Genomic DNA, 19,787 nt, shown 5'->3' on the forward strand with positions numbered 1-19,787 from the left:
AAAAAAAAAAAAAAAAAAACTTCCAAGCCAGAAGAGCATGGTCGGTCATCTACCTTCAACATTATTAAAAAAAACAATTTTCAGCCCAGAATTCTGTATCCTGCTAAATGAAGCTTCAAAATTGATGAAGAAATCAAATCTTTTGCAGATACACAAGCACTGAGGAAATTCGCCACAACAAGACCAGCTCTATAGGAAATATTCAGACCTATTCTCAACACTGACCACCACAATGGACCACCAGCAAAGTAAACACCCAGAAGCTAAAGGTCAAAGCTTCCACAATGGTACAAAGGATAAAACTACACAACGGACTTTCACAAAATAAGATGAACAGAACTCCACCACACTTATCACTTCTCTCAATAGATGTCAATGGACTGAATTCACCACTGAAGAGGCATAGGCTGGCTGACTGGATAAAAAAACACAAGCCATCCATATGTTGTCTCGAGGAGACACACCTAGCCTTAAAGCACAAGTCAGGACTCAGGGTTAAGGGATAGAAAACAGTATTGTAAGCAAATGGAAATCATCAAAACAATACAATAATGTATCAAGATATAAAATCAATGTCCACAAATCAGTAGCCTTTGTATATGCCAATAATAGCCAAGATAAGAAGCTAATCAAGGACACAATTCCCTTCACAGTAGATTAAAAACAAATGAAATACCGAGGAATATACATAACAAGGGAGGTGAAGGACCTCTAAAAAGAAAATTATAAAACCCTAAGAAAAGAAATAACAGAAGATATTAACAAATAGAAGAACATACCGGGCTCATGGTTGGAAAGAATCAACATTATCAAAATATCTATACCACCCAAAGCAATCTACAGATTCAAAGCCATCCCTATTAAAATATCATCATCATACTTTCAAGATTTGGTAAGAACAATTCTTCAATTTGAATGGAACCAGAAGAAACCCCATATAGCCAAGACAATTCTTAGTAATAAAAACAAAGCCAGGGGTATCACCCTACTGGACTTTCAGCTATACTACAAGGTCACAGTGATCAAAACAGCATGGTATTGGCACAAAAATAGAAATTGACATTTGGAACCCAATAGAAAACCATGAGATGAAACTAACCTCTTATAGCCACCTGATCTTTTATAAACAAAACAAGAACATACACTGGGAAAAAGACTCCCTATTCAATAAACGGTGTTGGGAGAACTACATAACCACATGTAAAAGACTGAAACTGGACCCACATCTCTTATCACTTATGAAAATTGATTCATGATGGATAAAAGACATAAATCTAAGGCATGAAACAATAAAAGTCCTCAAAGAAAGTGTGGGGAAACACCTGAAGATAACAGCCTGGGGAAAGATTTTATGAAGAAGACTTCTGTGGCAATTGCAACAACAACAAAAATAAAGAAATGGGACTTAAACTGAAAAGCTTCTATACTGCTAAGGAAACAACCACCAAAGCAAACAGATAATCTTCAGAATAGGAAAAGATATTTGCATATTAAGAATCGGGCAAAAACTTGATAACTCAGATCTATGGAGAACTCAAATTAATCAACAACAAAAAAAATGACCCAGCAATCCCATATATCACTGGGTAAGAGAGATGAATAGAACCTTTTCTATAGAAGACAGACAAATGGCTAACAACCATATGAAAAAATGCTCATCACCCCTAATCATCAGAGAAATGCAAATCAAAACTACCCTCAGATATCACCTAACCCTGGTGAGAATGGCCCACATCACAAAGTCTCAAAGCTGCAGATGCTAGCATGGATGTGGACAGAAGGGAGCACTCACTGCTGGTGGGACTGCAAACTAATACAACATTCTTGGAGGGAAGTATGGAGAATCCTCAAAGAACTCAAATTAGAGCTCCTATTTGATCCTGCAATCCCATTACTAGACATCTACCCAAAAGAAAAATAAATCCTTTTATCATAAGGACTTTTGCACAGATCAGACTGTTTATTGCAGCACAACTTACAATTGCCAAAATGTGGAAACAGCCTAAATACCCACCAACCCAGGAATGGATTAAAAAGCTGTGGCATATGTGTACCATGGAATACTATTTAGCCACTAAAAAAGATAGATACTTTACACCTTTGTATTAACCTGGATGGAGGTGGAATGCATTCTTCTTAGTAAAGCATCTTAAGAATGAACAAGCAAGAATCCAATGTACTTGGCTCAGCGCCCATAACTCAGTGAGTAGGGCACCGGCCACATACACCAAAACTGACAGGTTTGACCCTGGCCCATGCCTGCTAAATAACAATGTCAACTACAACAAAAAAATAGCCAGGCATTGTAGTGAGTAACTGTAGTCTCAGCTATCTAAAAGGCTGAGGCAAGAGAATCACTTAAGCCCAAGAATTTGAGGTTGCTATGAGCTGTGATGCCACAGCACTCTACTGAGGGTGATATAGTGACACTCTGTTTAAAAAAAAAAAAAAGAATCCAATGTACTCAATTCTAATATGAAGGCAGTAGATGAACTAATACAAGGGGGGATAAGGGGGAAGAACAAGCGGGAAGAGGAGAGAAGGGAGGGGGTTGGGGGATCACAGTGTATGGCATACCTCTTGGGGGCGGGACACAATTATCTAACAAATGCAATCAGTATAACCTAATTCTTTGTACCCTCAATGAATCCCAAACAATAAAAAGAAAAAAAAATGAAGTCCACAAAGGACAACAGTGTCAAATGAAGCTATGGAAGAAGAGGGATGAATGTGAAGTGTCACTATAACCTGAGATGAGGCCTTCAAGAGGTTAAAAGGCCTGTGTACAATTTCATGGCATGCTATGTACTGCATTCTTCAGTTTAAACTCATACCTATTATACCCACTGATCCTGACAACAACCTTGTCAGAAAAAAAGAAGCCTAGGTGTTAATTGTATTAACCTTATAATAAAATTAAAGATACTGAGGCTCAGAGAATTAAATGGCTTGCACACTACAGAGTGGTCAAGTGATGATAAAATTCAGGTCTTCTGAAACTACTATCAGTGTATTTTCAACTATACCATAAAATCGTGATCTTTGCCCAGAGTATAACCATAGCAGGTCCTTGAATTAACGTCGTTTTGTTAGAACATTGATGACAAAAAAGAAATCAATTCCTAGCTGGGGCCACTTTCTTTATAGAGTTTGTACAGTCTCCCCACATCTGCATGGGTTTTCTCCTGGGACTCGGGTTTCCTTCATCCCAAAGATGTGCCTGTAAGGTCAACTAGGATGTCTACATGGTCCCAGGGTCAATGTGTGTGGGCATGTATGTGAAATGTGCCCCTTTTTTGGAATGGTGACCTGACTAGGATTAATTCCCACCAGGAACCCTGAGCTGCTGAGAGAGGCTTATGCCACTGTGACCCTGAACTGGAATAAGTAGGTAAATAATTATCTTACTCATTTTTTTATTTTTTGTTTTTATTAAATCATAACTGCAGTACTGATTTGATATACAATGTGAAATGCTTACATTGAACTGATTAACACATCTAATCTTACTCATTTTTATTAATCTTTCTTAAATTAACATATACCTCATGTTTATTTCAATGTATAATATTGGAAGTATTTTGGGTGGCGCCTATGGCTCAGTGGGTAGGGCATCAGCCCCATATACCAAGGGTGGCAGGTTCAAACCTGGACCGGACAAACTGCAACAAAAAAATAGCCAGGTATTGCACCTGTAGTCCCAGCTACTCAGGAGGCTGAGGCAAGAGAATCACCTAAGCCCAGAAGATGGAGGTTGCTGTGAGCTGTGTAATGTCATGGCACTCTACTAAGGGTGATAAAGTGAGACTCTGTCTTTACAAAAAAAAAAAAAATTGGACGATGCCTGTGGCTCAGTGAGTAGGGTGCCAGCCCCATATAGGGAGGGTGGCACGTTCAAACCTGACCCCAGCCAAACTGCAACAAAAAATAGCCAGGTGTTGTGGCAGGCGCCTGTGGTCCCAGCTACTCAGGAGGCTGAGGCAAGTGAATTGTCTAAGCCCAAGAGCTGGAGGTTGCTGTGAACTGTGACACCACAGCACTCTACCAAGGGCAACAGAGTGAAACTCTGTCTCTAAAAAGAAAAAAAAAAGTATTTCGGATTGCATGTGAAAATCCCACACTGTACCCCAGAAGTGCATTAATGTACATAGTTACCATTCAATAAAATAAAAAAAAAGAAAAAAAAATTGGAAGTATTTTGGTCCTTATTTAGAAGTTTGGTGATGTTTTGTGACCAGAAATGTGCCATAGGAATTTAAGTCTTGTTTATCTTACTCTATGGTAAAACTGGTTTCATTGTACATTGTTTTGCTTAAAGTTGTAGTTTCTAAGAACCCATCAACGACGTTAACTGAGGACTTACTGTATATACTTAAAACAGAAGCCAAAGACAGAGCCTTGGAGGATCACATGAAAGGTAAATTATCAAAGCCTTCCCAAGAAAGTACTTTAAAGGGTTTAAAATACATTAGACCCATGGCATTTGTGAGGGATAATCTAAAGGCTTGTAAGAATTTCCAAATTTGAAAAAGATGCAAGATGATAAGTAGATTTAACCATTAAGTGAGTCATTCCCACATACCAGCCTTTTAGCATCCCAAGATCCAAATTTATGATTAAGCACCCATACCTATGTCATCATATTTAATTTTTACAAAAGCTCTATAAGGCCAAGATTATTCCCTCTACAAATTACTATTTCATGAGTCTTTAAGGTTGTTTATAAACTGGCAAAATCTCAACCATTAAACTCCATGAATGGCAAGCATCTGCTGTAGCCGCAAAGCAAGAAAAGAAAATGACATGAAATTAGAGGCCAGCGAATAAGCTGAGAAACAATTAGTAATCAAAACGGTCACAGAGAATGGTATGGTATCCTGTAGGTCAGTGAGGATGTCTCTGAAGACCTTGCAAAAGATGATTTGTAAAGAGTCAGAGGAATGGAAACCAAATTGAGGATGAAAGAGATGGTAGTAAGAACGTCAATGCACTTAGCTAAAGAAACGCCAAAGTTCAAAACTACCAATTGGTAAAAAGAACAGTGCTTAATTGAACTCTGGTTTTTGAAGTCTTGTTTTATTTTCTCTTCCTTACCTCTCTTTCTTCATGTGGCGTTTGTCCATCCAGTCGACAATACTCATAACCACGCCACATGCAATAATCCTCCAAAATATCCAGCAAGCGAGTCATTTGGCTGAAAATGAGAACCCTTGAACCTAAAACATTTCACCATAAACATAAGTTATACAACTTGTGTAAAACTAACTTAAAAGTTACGAGAAAGAAATTAAACATTATATGCAATATATACAGCACATGAACACTCTACTAAACACACACACACACATAGTCACATACACACCCTTTCAAGGGATGCTATGTAGAATTATGTATTTGTTGAATTATACATTTTTAAGGTCTTCAAAATCCTCCATACCTAATGAAATGACTTAAAATATTCCTGTACTTTGTCCTGAGGATGAGTGATGGGTCCACAACTCTCTCACCGGGCTACTACAATGGGTCTCCCAACTAGTCTCCTGTTTCTAATCTCTTGTCCTCCGTAGATCTCATATTGCTTCCAAAGTTCTAGTCCTAACATATAAGAGTGACATATTCTGATTGTCACTCTCCAAATATCCTCTGACCCTCACTCTACTTTCAAAATAAAAGTCCCAACTCCTTAAAGCATGGTTTAAAGACCTTCATAACATGGTCCATCCATCTTCCCAAATTCATCAACTGCCACTCTATCCCAAATGCCATAAGCTCCCCCCATTCCCTTCTTTCACACTTCTATATCATTGCCCTGGAAAACCCTTCCCCTCCTTTTCCCCATGGTTCAATCCTACACATACTCCAGTGCTCACCTCAAATGTCATCTCTGTGAAGACTTTCCCAACTCCCAGTTTCTCAACATATCATAGCACTTATCACAATGAACTGCAACTATTCCTCCTCACTACACTGTGAGCTTCTCCAAGGCAAAGACTGTTGTCTTATTCATCTTTGTACACCCAGCCCGTAGGACAATTCCTGGCAAATAGTAAGTACTCAACAATGTCTGCTGAACAAGTGAATGAATGAATATGGAAAATTTTATTTATATACAAGTCATTATATGAATTTATTCCATGCTAACTTTATAAATTTACTTGCTTACCCTGTTCTTTGAGTTTGGCCAACAGTTTATCCAGAACAACCATTTTGCCACTGTTGGTAACAATATGCTCATCAGTGGTATAAGGTGGACCAGGCTCAGCACCATCAAACAGATATGGATGATTACAACACTTTCGAAGCTGCATCAGAATGTTTAACAGTCGCATCTTGTCCATCTTGCCAGCAGAGTTTAAAACATCAATATCTTTCATCAGGATTTTTGTATACCTGAAATGTTAAACTATAATTAATCATCAATTATTGGAAAGGTTAATGCCATAAAGAAATGTTCCTTTGGCCATCAGATGAGATTCCTGCTTAAAGAGAAACAAGATTTGATTTGAGACTAAATCTGGTTGGCAAAACCTAAAAACTAATAAAGATTTGAACATTTTAACTTGTATGTTGCTCACAAACCTGTTTCTTCCTGCTTTATCCATTAATAGAAGTTGCTACCAGCAATAATTAGATATTTATATCTGATAATTATTTAATTAGCACAATATTTGCTGGAAGTTGACATCCAACTTTTACTTGTTTGAGCTAAAAACAAAATCACTTTTTTCCTTTTCTTTCCTTTTTTTAGAGACACAGTCTTGCTCTGTTTCCTAGGCAGCACAGTGGTGCGATGAGAGCTCACTGTAAACTGGAACTCCCAGCCTCAAGCAATCCTCCTCCCTCAGCCTCCCTAGTAGCTGGGACTACAGGTGGGTGCCCACGTATAGCTATTTTGGATTTTGGTAAACATGGAGTTTCACTATGTTGTCCAGGTTGGTCTTGAACACCTGGCCTCAGTGATACTCCTACCTTGGGCTCCAAAACACTGGGATTACCAGTATTCAGTCTCTTACACCTATCTTCACAGGTCATTTGTTCTTGATCCTGTAAATATTTTTCATTATCTTTTCTAGAACTTGATACAGACAAAAAGAGACCTACATATACACCTGATCAATACTAATATTTAATTATAATAACTCCTAACTTTTACTGAATGCAAGTACCAGGTATCATACCAAGGGCTTTATATGAATCACGCCACCAAATCTTCACAACTACTCTGAGGTATATGCTAGTATCACATCCATTTTAATGATGAAAATTCAAGCATCTAAAAGAAACGACTTAGTCATAGCAAGGAATAAAGCCAAGATGTGACCTTGTATCTAAGTCCAAAGAACATACTCTTAACCTCTACCCTATACTGGCTTCTGTAGTAGAAAAATCATTATGCATTCTACACATGATCTAATTTTTTTTAACCTAAGTTAACATTTTGTTTCTTTTAGCAGCATTACCACATTATTACCATGTCCTAACTATGTTTCCTTGCAACCCCTCTCCTTGTCAATTTCCTCCTTTGCTTGTATTTATCAAACCATTCTTGCTTATATTTATAATAGCCACAATTTCTGATGTTTTCATCATCGTCGTCCCTATTATGATGATTATTACTATGTTCTCTGACATAAAAAGCAAGAATAACAAAGTAGTGTGCCAGTGACATTATCCCCTATAATCCCAACATCATCCTCAAGCGCTAAATATTATTGTTCCCAATTTACATAAAGGAAACTTAGGTTATATAACTTGCCCAAGCTAAATAGCTATTAAGAGGCATTGTATGAGATTCAAACACAAATCTCAAACTCCAAAATCTATGCTCTTTCCCAAAGATTAAATACTTATACATTGAACGACTTAACAACACAAATTTTAAGTAAAAAATTTTCTTACCATTCTCGCTGCATCTTACTCAGTCCCAAGTAAATCTTTACTTCCTTTTTAGGAGGCAGACTCTTCTCTACGTCAGTTTTTATACGACGTAACAAAAATGGTTTTAAAACCTAAAAAGTGATCATTTTTGTTAAGTTTATAGAACATTTAATATCATTAACCACATATTTTATTAACAACATTCTAATGTGAAATTACTTCTCATTGCATAATCTGTCAAAATCTACCAACACCAACTGCCCACTTTCCTGATAAAGAACCACAAAGTTAATAGCCCATCAGAAAATGGGCTATGTTATGTGGACATAAGTAGACATTCATGATTTGATGGTACAAAATACATTAGCAATTAAGACACAAAGATTATTGAGTACTAAATAAACACTAAAGAACCGCTTTTTTTTTTTTTTTGTAAAGCTGCTGTAATACAAGATTTTTAAACCTGAGAGGAAATCCGAAGTCAGAATACTGATCAAAGATACTATCCAAAAAAAACACGCAGGGCAGCGCCTGTGGCTCAAAGGAGTAAGGTGCCAGCCCCATATGCCGGAGGTGGTGGGTTCAAACCCAGCCCCAGCCAAAAACGGCAAAAAAAAAAACAACCCCAAAAAACCATGTGAATATAGAACATTTTAAAATACAGTTACACATCCCTTAATGATAGGGATATGTTCTGAGAAATGCATCATTAGGTTATTTTGTCATTGTGCAAACATCATGAAGTGCACTTACACAAACCTAAATAGTATGTATATTTTTATTTATATATTTATGTATGTTATATATGGAAAACCAAATATCCCACCACCATTACTAAATATCAGTCATTTCCCCTACTTGATCTGCAATGCCAATATCAAGTGCCATATATATTCTATGTATGCTCCACTATAACCATAATGGGACTATGGTCATTCATACAGTCTATCACTGACCAAAACTTCATTATGCAGGACATGACTATAGTTAAATATATGAATGAGGAGAAAATGGTTCAGTGTGAAGGAAGATACGTATGAACAGAAAAAAGATAATAGGCATATACATGAAAGACCAATTCTATCACAATAAAATAACAGTGCTATAATCTAGAGTACCCAACAACTATGTGCCAGACACTGCGCAGACTATCAGCTTCACATATAGTGTTTAATACTTAAAATAAATCTTTAAGAGAAATATGATTATTCCAGTTTTACTAAGTTCATCTAAGTCACTTTGCTAGTAAGTGGTAGATACAGAATTCAAACCCAGATCAGGCTTATTCTAAAATCACCTCAGTTCTGGATTAGCTGTCATGAACCTGGGCAAGTTCTTAATTTTTCCAGCCTGTTTCCACATTTGTTTACCCCAAAAGAAACTATGGTATATGTATATGCCAAACATTTTTAAATGGGGTAATGATAGCTATTTCCAAGGCTGCTATGGAAATTTGTAGTAGTACATGTATAGAGCTTAACTACAGACATTCAATAAATGGTTAACTATGCTGGGCGCGGTAGCTCATGCCTGTAAGCCCAGCACTCTGGGAGGCCAAGGCAGGTGGATTACCTGAGCTCAGAAGTAAGAGATCAGACTAAGCAAGAGCAAGACCCTGTCTCTAAAAATAGCCAGGCACTGTGGTGGACACCTGTAAACCCAGCTACTCTGGAGGCTAAGGCAAGGGGATCACTTGAGCCCAAGAGTTTGAGGTTGCTATGAGCTATGACACCATGGCACTCTATCAAGGGTGACAAAGTGAAACTCTGTCTCAAAAAAAGAAACCAATAAATGGTTAACTATCATGATTAGATACATATGAGGGATAAGGAAAAGGGAAGAATAAAAGAATACTTTTGGTTTCTGATTTAAATCTCTTAAATTTGTCTAAAATATATTCTTAAAGAGTTTAAACTGTCAGTGAGATACTTAGGTTCAGCAGCCAGTGATACATGAAAGTACACTACTTAGGGGAGAGATATGGAGAAGAAACTTTGGGAACTCTCTGTATATAGGTGGTAGATGAAACCATGGGAATGAATCCCCAAGAAGAGTATGCATGAAAGTCAAAGACAAAGCCCTATAAAATGCCAAACTTTAAGGAAGAGATTGGGGGGGGGGACCCATAAAGGGTACTGATAAGAGTGGCCAAAGAATGATATCCTAGAAACGAAGCACAAAAGGGTTTTCAGCAGCAGAAGTTGTTACTAGCGCTAAATAGTACAAATAAGCCAAGATGCTGACCAAAACATGTACCCCAAACATTCAGCAACTAGAAAGTCACTGAAGACTTCCCAAAGTTTCAGTGGTATGGAATGGATAGAACCCAGGGGCCAATGAGTTCAAAACTGACCAGGAGATTGAGTAGTAGAGACAGAGAGGATAAACTACTCTTTCAAGAAGCTTAGGTATTAAGGGAAGAAAACAGACTCACAGCTAGAGAGATACCAAGTTGAAGAATCACTGTTTTGTCTAAGTGTGATAGTAGGTGGGTATGGCTTTAGATTTGGATTTAATAAGGGGGATACCTGAACATATTTACGTGTTAAGGGAAAAGAGCTAATACGGAGGGAGAGGTAGAAAAATGTAATCAATTAAAAAGAATATATCATGGGGGAAAGTCCATAAAGAAAAAAGGAAGAGATGAGATCTAGGGTTCACATGAAAGAATTAACCACTGACCAGAGAAAGGATACCTCTTCCACTCAGACAGAAGGTAAATGACACAGGTGCAAATATCCTTAAAGGAGTCCCTACTTAATAACTTCAATTTTCTCTTTGAGAAAGGAATGATGTTACCTTTTCCTAAGGAAAAAGAAGAGGAGATACCTGGAACAGAAGTCTTGGGGAGATTGGGGAAGGTCTAAAATAGCTATTAATAGGAAGTGAGAAAGAAGGCTATAGATGGCCATGTTGAAAGATCATTAGTATCCTGACATTCCAGATTATGTTAGAGAACATGGAATCAAAATGGTTCCAACCTGTACAGTTGTGAAATCTTTATCAGTGTTAGACAGCCTCAGTACAGGCAAGGTCATTCTGATTAAGAGGTAAAAGCAAAATTGAAACCCAGAAGCCAGAGATACAATTACATTATTCTAATTAAGGTTTTCAGGGGAGATGGGCAGATGGACAAGGGAGAAAGAATGTTTGGCAATACTAGCTAAAGACCAGTTTGAGTGATAGAAAATGAACTCATTGCTGGATATAGAAAAAAAGTCACAACAAAAATGGGCTAACAGGCTGGGCATGGTGGCTCATGCCTATAATCCTAGCACTCTAGGAGGCTGAGGTGGGTGGATCGCCTGAGCTCACAAGTTTGAAAGCAGCCTGAATCAGAGCAAGACCTCATCTCTAAAAAAATAGCTGGGCACTGTGGTGGGTGCCTGTAGTCCCAGGTACTTGGGAGGCTGAGGCAAGAGAATTGCTTAAGCCCAAGAGTTGGAGTTTGCTGTGAGCTGTGATGCCACAGCACTCTACCGAGGGCAACAAAATGAGACTCTGTCTCAAAAAAAAAAAAAAAAGAAAGGAAGAAAGAAAGAAAGAAAGTTTGGGAGGGAGAAGCAATAACATTAAGACTAGAGGCAAACCCACACGTTCAAACAGATTGTACAAAAGTTTGTTTTCTGGCTCAGTTACACAAATCATTTAATTACTGAATGTTCTTGTCTGCTTTACTTACTGCATGAAGTCTTTCCACAAGTTTTTGATCACCAAGACAATTTTTAGTGTCAAACCAAGAATCAAAGTCCTATGGAGAAACAGAAATTCTGCAGTAAGTGCATAGTTTTTTAATAAACTCAATATTCTATAGATTTGTGCATAACCAATGTAGAAACAATCCATTTGAAAAGTACTTTCAAGGAAGCACCAGTAGCTCAGTGGGTAGGGCGCTGACCACAGACACCGAGGCTGGCAGGTTCGAACCTGGCCCGAGCCTGCTAAAATCAACAACAACAACTGCAACAACAAAAATAAAGCCAGGCTTTGTGGCAGGCACCTGTGGTCCCAGCTACTTGGGAGGCTGAAGCAAGAATCACTTAAGCCCAAGAATTTGAGATTGCTGTAAGCTGTGACAGCACGGCACTCTATCGAGGGCAACGTAATGAGACTCTGTCTCAAAAAAAAAAAAAAGAAAGAAAGAAAGAAAAGCAAAGAACTTTCAAAATATATTAATTGTGATAGCCAATATTATTTACTTCTGAAAATAGGTAAAATACTAGAGCAATTAACAAAATTTGAACTCTCTAATATAGGAGCTCCATCAGCAATTATATCCTTAAAAGACATTTATTAGTGTTCCCTATACCATAGTAATATTATATCTACTTAAGAAGAGTAAGAATACAAATATAGAATCAAAGACAAATAATGCTAATGGAAATATCAATCAATAAAAACAAACAAAAGCAAGATAAGGTATACAAAATCAATTGATAGCCAAACTTGGCATTTTTTATTATCAAGTAATATCTGTAATAGGAATAATCAAGCCCCAAAATCCTTAAATAATTCAATTCAGTTTGCTACTCTAGTAGAATAACTCCATTCCATGCTTTGAAAACAGATGTTTGTAAACATAAGAAAATTATTCCTAAAATGTATGGCTTAAACTTACATCTGCAGAATTAAAGACATCAGGCAATAAAAAGTTGAGTAATGCCCAGAGTTCATGCAAGTTATTCTGTAAAGGTGTTCCAGTTAGGAGTAAGCGGTTAGTCGACTTGAACTCACGAACAATCTCTGAAAGCTAGAAAAATAATAGTTATATTAAGCATCATTTTATTTATTAAAATATGTAACATCTAGTTATACTGTCCTTTATCCAATCAACACATTTCTTAACTACTATACATTTTGAAAATATATTTTCCATGGAAAAACAGCCTAGTTCAGGTGACGTTGCTGTAGTGAAACACAACTGAACAAAATACTCTAGGCATTTCTACACTAGAAAGAATGAAGATTATATTTAACCTGAGACTCCTCCCTCACTTCAAAAAACTTTATTTTTTCCAGTTTGGGCTCACAGAAAGTCAGAACTTCTCCATGGAATCCACGTAGTCATTTTAAGCAACAAAATCTCCTCCTTCCCCACCAACCATATTCATCCACATGCCTAGCCAAGTTCTGACTTGGCCTGGTCACAATTTTTAGGCATCAAAATTGAGCCCATTTTCCTAATACCTTATATTAACTTCCTAAATATTAAGATCACAAAAATTAAGACACAAAAGCAAAAAAAAAAGAACAGTAACCTTATCAAAAAAATGCACATTTTTAATGTTCTTAAATAAACAATTATTCTCTAACATGCGTCCTCTTATCAGGTATTAGTTCCAATTTGAAATTAGTATGATCCACCTGGTGGTTTTGCTCCAGTTCTGTCCCTGTTTCTCCCAAAGTAGCCCAGGGATCCAAAGAGAGGTTCATCATAATAATTGAAGCTTTTCCTACTGTTGATGGAGTTGAATGGCAAGAAATATTGATATTTTTCAATGTTAACACCACGCTCTAATTCACACAAGTCAGATAATTCCAGGAAATTCTTTCTTTCTAATCCATATAAGTACATATAATGCAGCTCCCCAATAACAAGTAAGTCAATACAAATGATACTCGTACACCAAATATTCTCAACAACATTAAAATACTGTAGCATCACAGAGTTAGGCAGCACAGAAGGTATACCAAATGAATAGTTTTATTTCTATTAAAAACTGCATTCAATATTTATTTGCTCTATAGTGAATAATTTAGATTTGCAGTGACATTCCATGAATAAAATCAGCAATCTTCCATCACTTTTTTTATTTGGAATACAGAAAAATTAGCAAATAGACCTGGTAATAAAATGAAAACTTAAAAGATATTAAGAAGTTACCTTAGATTTTTCATTCTTTATTCTGTGAGCTTCATCAATGACTAGATATCGCCAGTGAAACTTTTTGAATACAGACTTTTCTTTAATTACCATCTCATAAGAAGTAACACAAACATCCCACTCTCCTGGCATCATCTCATCACGAATGAAGGCAGCCTAATGCAAAGTAAAGTTTTATATATTAAAATGTATTTATATTAGAATATGTGGCAAGATGACCATAGAATTAAAGTATCAAGAGAATATTAAGAGTTGTAAGAGACCCTGAGAATCGTTTAGTCTCATTAATTTAAAAAATGGGAAAACCAAGACCCAAAGATACCTTTGTGGTCAATTATCTTTTTTGTTGTTGTTGTTGTTGTTGTTTTGTTTGTTTGTTTGTTTGGCTGGGGCTGGGTTTGAACCCGCCACCTCCAACATATGGGACTGGTACCCTTCTCCTTGAGCCACAGGCACCACCCTGTGGTCAATTATCTGGAAGACATGCTAACAATATATTCACCAAGGAGAGAAAAACAAAAGTTTCTTCCCTTACATAAGTACAGCATAGTCAATGAACTAGAAAAGTTCACGTCCCCAGAAAAATCACTAATTTACTAGGCTTGTCTTCATAACACGAGGAGTCCAAAATGACACAAACAAAGTTAAGTCTTTCTAAATACCATACTCTTATCAAGATTTAACCATTACCAACATAATATAGTTTCAACAAATAGAAAGAACTCAATATGCATGAATGATTCCAACTTTTTGAAAACTCTCACATGTTCTTTCATTTCCTAGCAGAGATGAATGATATAGTCAAGAAATCATGGAAGCCCATTAATGCTATTGTGAGGTTCCTACTGGCTGCAATTGTAATTTTGGAAAGGGGACTTTATCTAGTATAGGAGGCTATTTGAAACTGTGAGACTACTTAAAACTATTTTTAAATCTTCACAGTGTCCAATATGGTAACTAAGTTGACTAAAAGCATTATTAACTTGTATGAACTAAACTCCAGATATTATAAGTCAAAATTAAACTATGAAAGTTAACAGGGTACAACAAAATCTATATTAAGCAGCAGCTAATTAGTACTGTATCTTAAGTTACACTGCATAAACAAAATTAACTGCTCACTGCATAGTCTTTACCTCATAATTCACCACTATGCAGCAAACACACTGTTGACACATTCAAAAAATATTTACTGAGTGGCCACTGTGCATAAAAAAAGATTACCTGGACTGAAATAGAAGAAAGCCTTTGTAGAGATCTCAATTGCACCTTGGGAAGTGATCATATTTTACAAGTTAATTAAGTTATTCAGGGACAGGCCCAGTGGTTCATGCCTGTAATCCTAGCACTCTGGGAGGCTAAGACAAGGGCAGATTGCTTGAGCTCAGGAGTTTGAAACCAGCCTGAGCAAGAGTGAGACCCTATCTCTACTAAAAACAGAAAAATTTAAATAGCCAGGCATTGTGGTGGGCGCCTGTGGTCCCAGCTACTTGGGAGGCTAAGGCAAGAGAATCGCTTGAGCCCAAGAGTCTGAGGTTGCTATGAGCTATGATGTCACAACACTCTATAGATAGCAACAAAATGAGACTCTCAATAAAATAAATAAAAATTTAAAAAAAATAAAAATAGAAAATTAGCCAGGTGTAGACTGCTCAAGCCCAAGAGTTTGAGATTGCTGTTGAGCTATGACACCATGGTACTCTAACCAGGGTAACAAAGTGAGATATTTGGGAATTGGAGATAAAATAAAGAAAGCAAGGTGCCAGACCCCATCCAGTCCTGCTAACACCTTATTCTTATTTGATTTTGTGAAACACTGAGTTTGATGGTTCCTCCTACAAGTTTCCTGGAATAGATGCAAATTTTTAATTTAATGTAATTTAATTGGTGACACATGCCTGTAATCCCAGCTACTTCAGAGGCTGAGGTGGGAGGATTTCTTGAGCCCATAAATTCAAGAGCAACCTAGGCAACACAGCAAGACTCCCGTCTGAAATAAATAATTAGCTCTGTTTTGAAATTTTTCTTACTATTAAACTTAGAGTTAAATAGCTTGATAAAACATTAAAGGTGTCACATAATCCAAAATCTCTCATTTTAAATGTAACAAAATTAAGGCTCCTTGAGACTCATTCAACATCTCTCAATCAGTAGGAAAGTGATAACGAAAACCAGATTTGCTTCTATCTATGCCACTATCTTTGATACCTCTAGTATGGGAAATTTTTGTAAAATATCACAAATACATGGTTAGGAATCATACTTCCATATACTTCAGGACTACACTGGTATCAGACAGGATCAAGAGTAACTTCCAGGCTAGGCGTGATGGCTCACACCTATAATCCTAGCACTCTGGGAAGCTGAGCTGAGTGGATCGCCTGAGCTCAGGAGTTCAAGATCAGCCTGAGCAAGAGTGAGATCCTTTCTCTAAAAAATAGCTGGATGTTGTGGCAGGCACCTGTAGTCCCAGCTATTTGGGAGGCTGAGGCAAGAGGATCACTTGAGCCTAAGAGATAGAGGTTGCTGTGAGCTATGACGCCATGGTACTCTACCAAGGGTGACAAAGTGAGACTTTGTCTCAAAAAAACTAACTCAACCTACTTTGGCTACTATGGTCTATGTTAATTTTTTTTTTGAGACAGAGTCTCAAGCTGTTGCCCTAGGTAGAGTGCCGTGACATCATAGTTCACAGCAACCTCCAACTCTTGGGCAGAAGCGATCCTCTGGCCTCAGTTTTTCTATTTTTAGTAGAGAAGAGGTTGCACTTTTTGCTCAGGCTGGTCTCAAACTCATGAGCTCAAGATATCCATCTGCCTCAGCCTCCCAGAGTGCTAGGATTACAGGTGTGAGCCCCTATGCCCAGCCTAAATTTTTTATCACGAAAATATTTCCCTCATAAAATATTTACAGAAGGCCAGGAAAACAGAAAGACCCAATATAGTTACCCTATGTAGTACCAATATTCAAATGTCTATAAATAATGACCTGGACTTCCTCTATATACATATACATATACATATACATATATATATATATATATTCAACATCAATCTCTATGTAAACATGGTACAGTCACTACTTATGTTACTGATAATTCCTGGTTTTCAAACTCTTTACCATGGCCCACAGTCAAACTACATTTTAAAAGGCAATCCAGTATACATGTAAATGTTTGAGTGCATGTACATAGAAAGAGACAACTTAAAAGTTTCTCAAAACAATGTTTATCCTTACTACAATATGAAACTTTGCTATTTGCTATTCTAATCTCTCCTGATGTTGTAAAAAAATTATTGTGACTGCCCACTTAGCTGAATTCACAACCCACAAATGGGTGGCAACTCACAGTTTGGAAAACACTAACTTTGAAAACTGATTTTCAAGATGAAGAAATTTTTCAGGCCACTAGAATCCCAACTTCCCACGGGACAGAGATAAGGCAGTCATAAATTGACTTTATCCACTTTTACTTTAAAAGTTCCAGAGATACTTTATGAAATCCATGGATTTACATATTTACTGAAGCATCATGAAAACACAAGCCCAGATATTTCTCTTTTGCTTTGATCTTCAACAAATAATTTTAACAGAAATTCAGCATGTTAGAAATACAAAACTGTATAAGGGATGGTATTCACATTAAATAACAGCAGTGACCACAAAGAGATTTAAGAGACTAACTTGCCACAGGAAATATTAGGCAGAGGGAAGAATCAAACCTGTAATTAGAAATTTATGAGTTCAGTATTTCAGTATTTAAATTATTTATAAGTAAAATTTAAATAAATGTAAGTAATTTTTCTTCAAGCAAAATGAGGATAAAGTTACGTAATTCATTATGCTACCATTCTTTTGGGGATACCTTTTGATAACCGATCCAAATATGTAAAATAAAATAAATCTTTACTATAAACTATGTTCTCTGGAGGCAAAATAAAGGCAAAGTTTAATAATATACTTTCTAAGCTGATTATTCATTTTAGTATTTTTGCATAATTTAATATTTTTACATTAATTCTATAGTCCTAAAATAATTGTAGCCTACGAGATGGACAAATGTCTAATTAAAACACCCTGCCTAAAAAGCCCACAGTTTCTATATTATCTGAGAATATATACAGATATGTAGTTTTCTATTAAAAAATCAAAACTACAAGCTGTATCTATGCATAAACACAAAACACTAGGCTCTCTCTGTACATAAGGGTTTCATTTGTATATGTGCACTTGTGTATGTGTAAAGCAAGTCAAAATTCAAAAATCAAAACATTTAAGTTATGAAAAATTACATAATTTTATTTCAAAATAGCCCAAATGATAGAGCCACTGATAAGGTACACTGTCGATAAAATACAAATTTTTTGTCAAAAATAACTTAAAAATACAGTTCAAAAATTCTTTGGTTAATAAGCTAGTTAAAAGTAAATGAAGATGGGCCAGGCATGGTGGCTCATGCCTGTAATCCTAGCACTCTGGGAGACCAAGACAGAGGCGGATTGCTTGAGCTCAGGAGTTCTAGACCAGCCTGAGCAAGAGTGAAACCCTGTCTCTCTTAAAAATAGAAAAATTAGGCTCAGCGCCTATAGCTCAACCGGCTAAGGCGCCAGCCACGTACACCTAAGGTGGCGGGTTCGAATCCCCAGCCCAGACCCACAAAGAACAATGACGGCTGCAACAAAAAAACAGCCGGGCGTTGTGGCGGGCGCCTGTGGTCCGAGCTACTTGGGAGGCGGAGGCAGGAGACTCGCTTGAGCCCAGGAGTTGGAGGTTGCTGTGAGCTGTAATGCCATGGCACTCTACCCAGGGGGACAGCTTGAGGCTCTGTCTCAAAAAAAAAAAAAAAAAATAGAAAAATTAGCTGGGCATTGTGGCAGGTGCCTGTAGTCCTAGCTACTCAAGAAGCTATGGCAAGAATTTGAGGTTGCTGTGAGCTATGATGCCATGGCATTCTACCCAGAGTGACAAGAGTGAATGCAGATGAAGCATAACAAAGGACTGTCTATTATTAATACATGATACATCTATCTCATAGGAGTGTTGTGAGAATTAGTATATGAAAAGCACTTACAACAGAACCTAGCTTACAGTAAACACAACTTAAATAATCCTTGACTGCCTTTTTAAACTTATCACTTACTCTTGCATCTTTGTCTCCAACGAAACAAATAACACGGAGAGATGGGACCCATCGTTTAAATTCATTCATCCAGTTGTATAAAGTAGACTTTGGAACTAAAACCATGTGAGGTCCAGGAATGTTTCGGTAGTGTTTCAGGTAGCCAAGCAAAGCAATCGTTTGTAAAGTCTTACCAAGACCCTGCATTATCAACACAAAGGGAACAAAAAACACATGAATATTTTTTCTTTAGTGAATTATTTTGCTACTAACAACAAAATAAAATATATCTTCCAACTGTCTCACATGGGGAATTATGTTTCTGCCAATGAGAAGTAAAAAATAACCATTTTCCTGAAGACAAAAAAAGAAAATTCCAATTCAGCACTATACTGTGAGCCCAAAAAGAAACAAGAACTGGAAGTCAGAATGTTGCTCAACAAAGCAACTTTCTATTTAAGACATTTTTAATCCGAAAGGAGCAAGTAATTTACTACATAATTTGTTCTACTAGTTGGAAAATCAGGAATTAGTCTTAGTAGAAATGGGGTGTCACTGCATTGCCCAGGCTGGTCCCAAACTCGTGGCATCAAGCAATCCTCCTGCCTCAGCCTCCCAAAGTGCTGGGATTACAGGCATGAGTCAGTATGCCTGGCCGAAATCAGGATTTTTGTGTATGTTTGTTTCAAAAAGACACATTTCCTTTGCCACCCTACTTAGCTATCAGTCTTTCTTTTCTACTGGCCCTTACATTATTATAGCCCAGCATTAAATATTCAGACTATGTGTCTCAAGGGGCTTATCCCAGCCTGCTTAGATATTACCAGTCTTTCTTTTCTACTGCCCCAACATTATTATAGCTCAGCATTAAATGTGTCTCAAGGGGGGCTTATGGCTCTGTATTCC

General features: G+C 37.0%; 1 protein-coding gene across 3 annotated transcripts in view; it reads right to left on the bottom strand.

Moving 5' to 3' along the window:
• Positions 1–19,787, bottom strand: part of SMARCA1 (SWI/SNF related, matrix associated, actin dependent regulator of chromatin, subfamily a, member 1) — an 89,646-nt gene that overhangs the window by 56,028 nt on the left and 13,831 nt on the right. For all 3 annotated transcript variants that reach the window (XM_003796927.3, XM_023517363.1, XM_023517364.1), the window contains exons 6-12: positions 18,903–19,082; positions 13,763–13,918; positions 12,497–12,628; positions 11,561–11,629; positions 7,900–8,009; positions 6,164–6,390; positions 5,095–5,216 (exon numbers count right to left, since the gene is read on the bottom strand). In XM_003796927.3, coding sequence (XP_003796975.1) covers positions 5,095–5,216; positions 6,164–6,390; positions 7,900–8,009; positions 11,561–11,629; positions 12,497–12,628; positions 13,763–13,918; positions 18,903–19,082 — 996 coding nt within the window. The remainder of the gene's footprint in view (positions 1–5,094; positions 5,217–6,163; positions 6,391–7,899; positions 8,010–11,560; positions 11,630–12,496; positions 12,629–13,762; positions 13,919–18,902; positions 19,083–19,787) is intronic.

Source organism: Otolemur garnettii, unplaced genomic scaffold (assembly GCF_000181295.1).
Source record: "Otolemur garnettii isolate 467f Iridium unplaced genomic scaffold, OtoGar3 scaffold00109, whole genome shotgun sequence".
Classification (NCBI taxonomy): domain Eukaryota; kingdom Metazoa; phylum Chordata; class Mammalia; order Primates; family Galagidae; genus Otolemur; species Otolemur garnettii.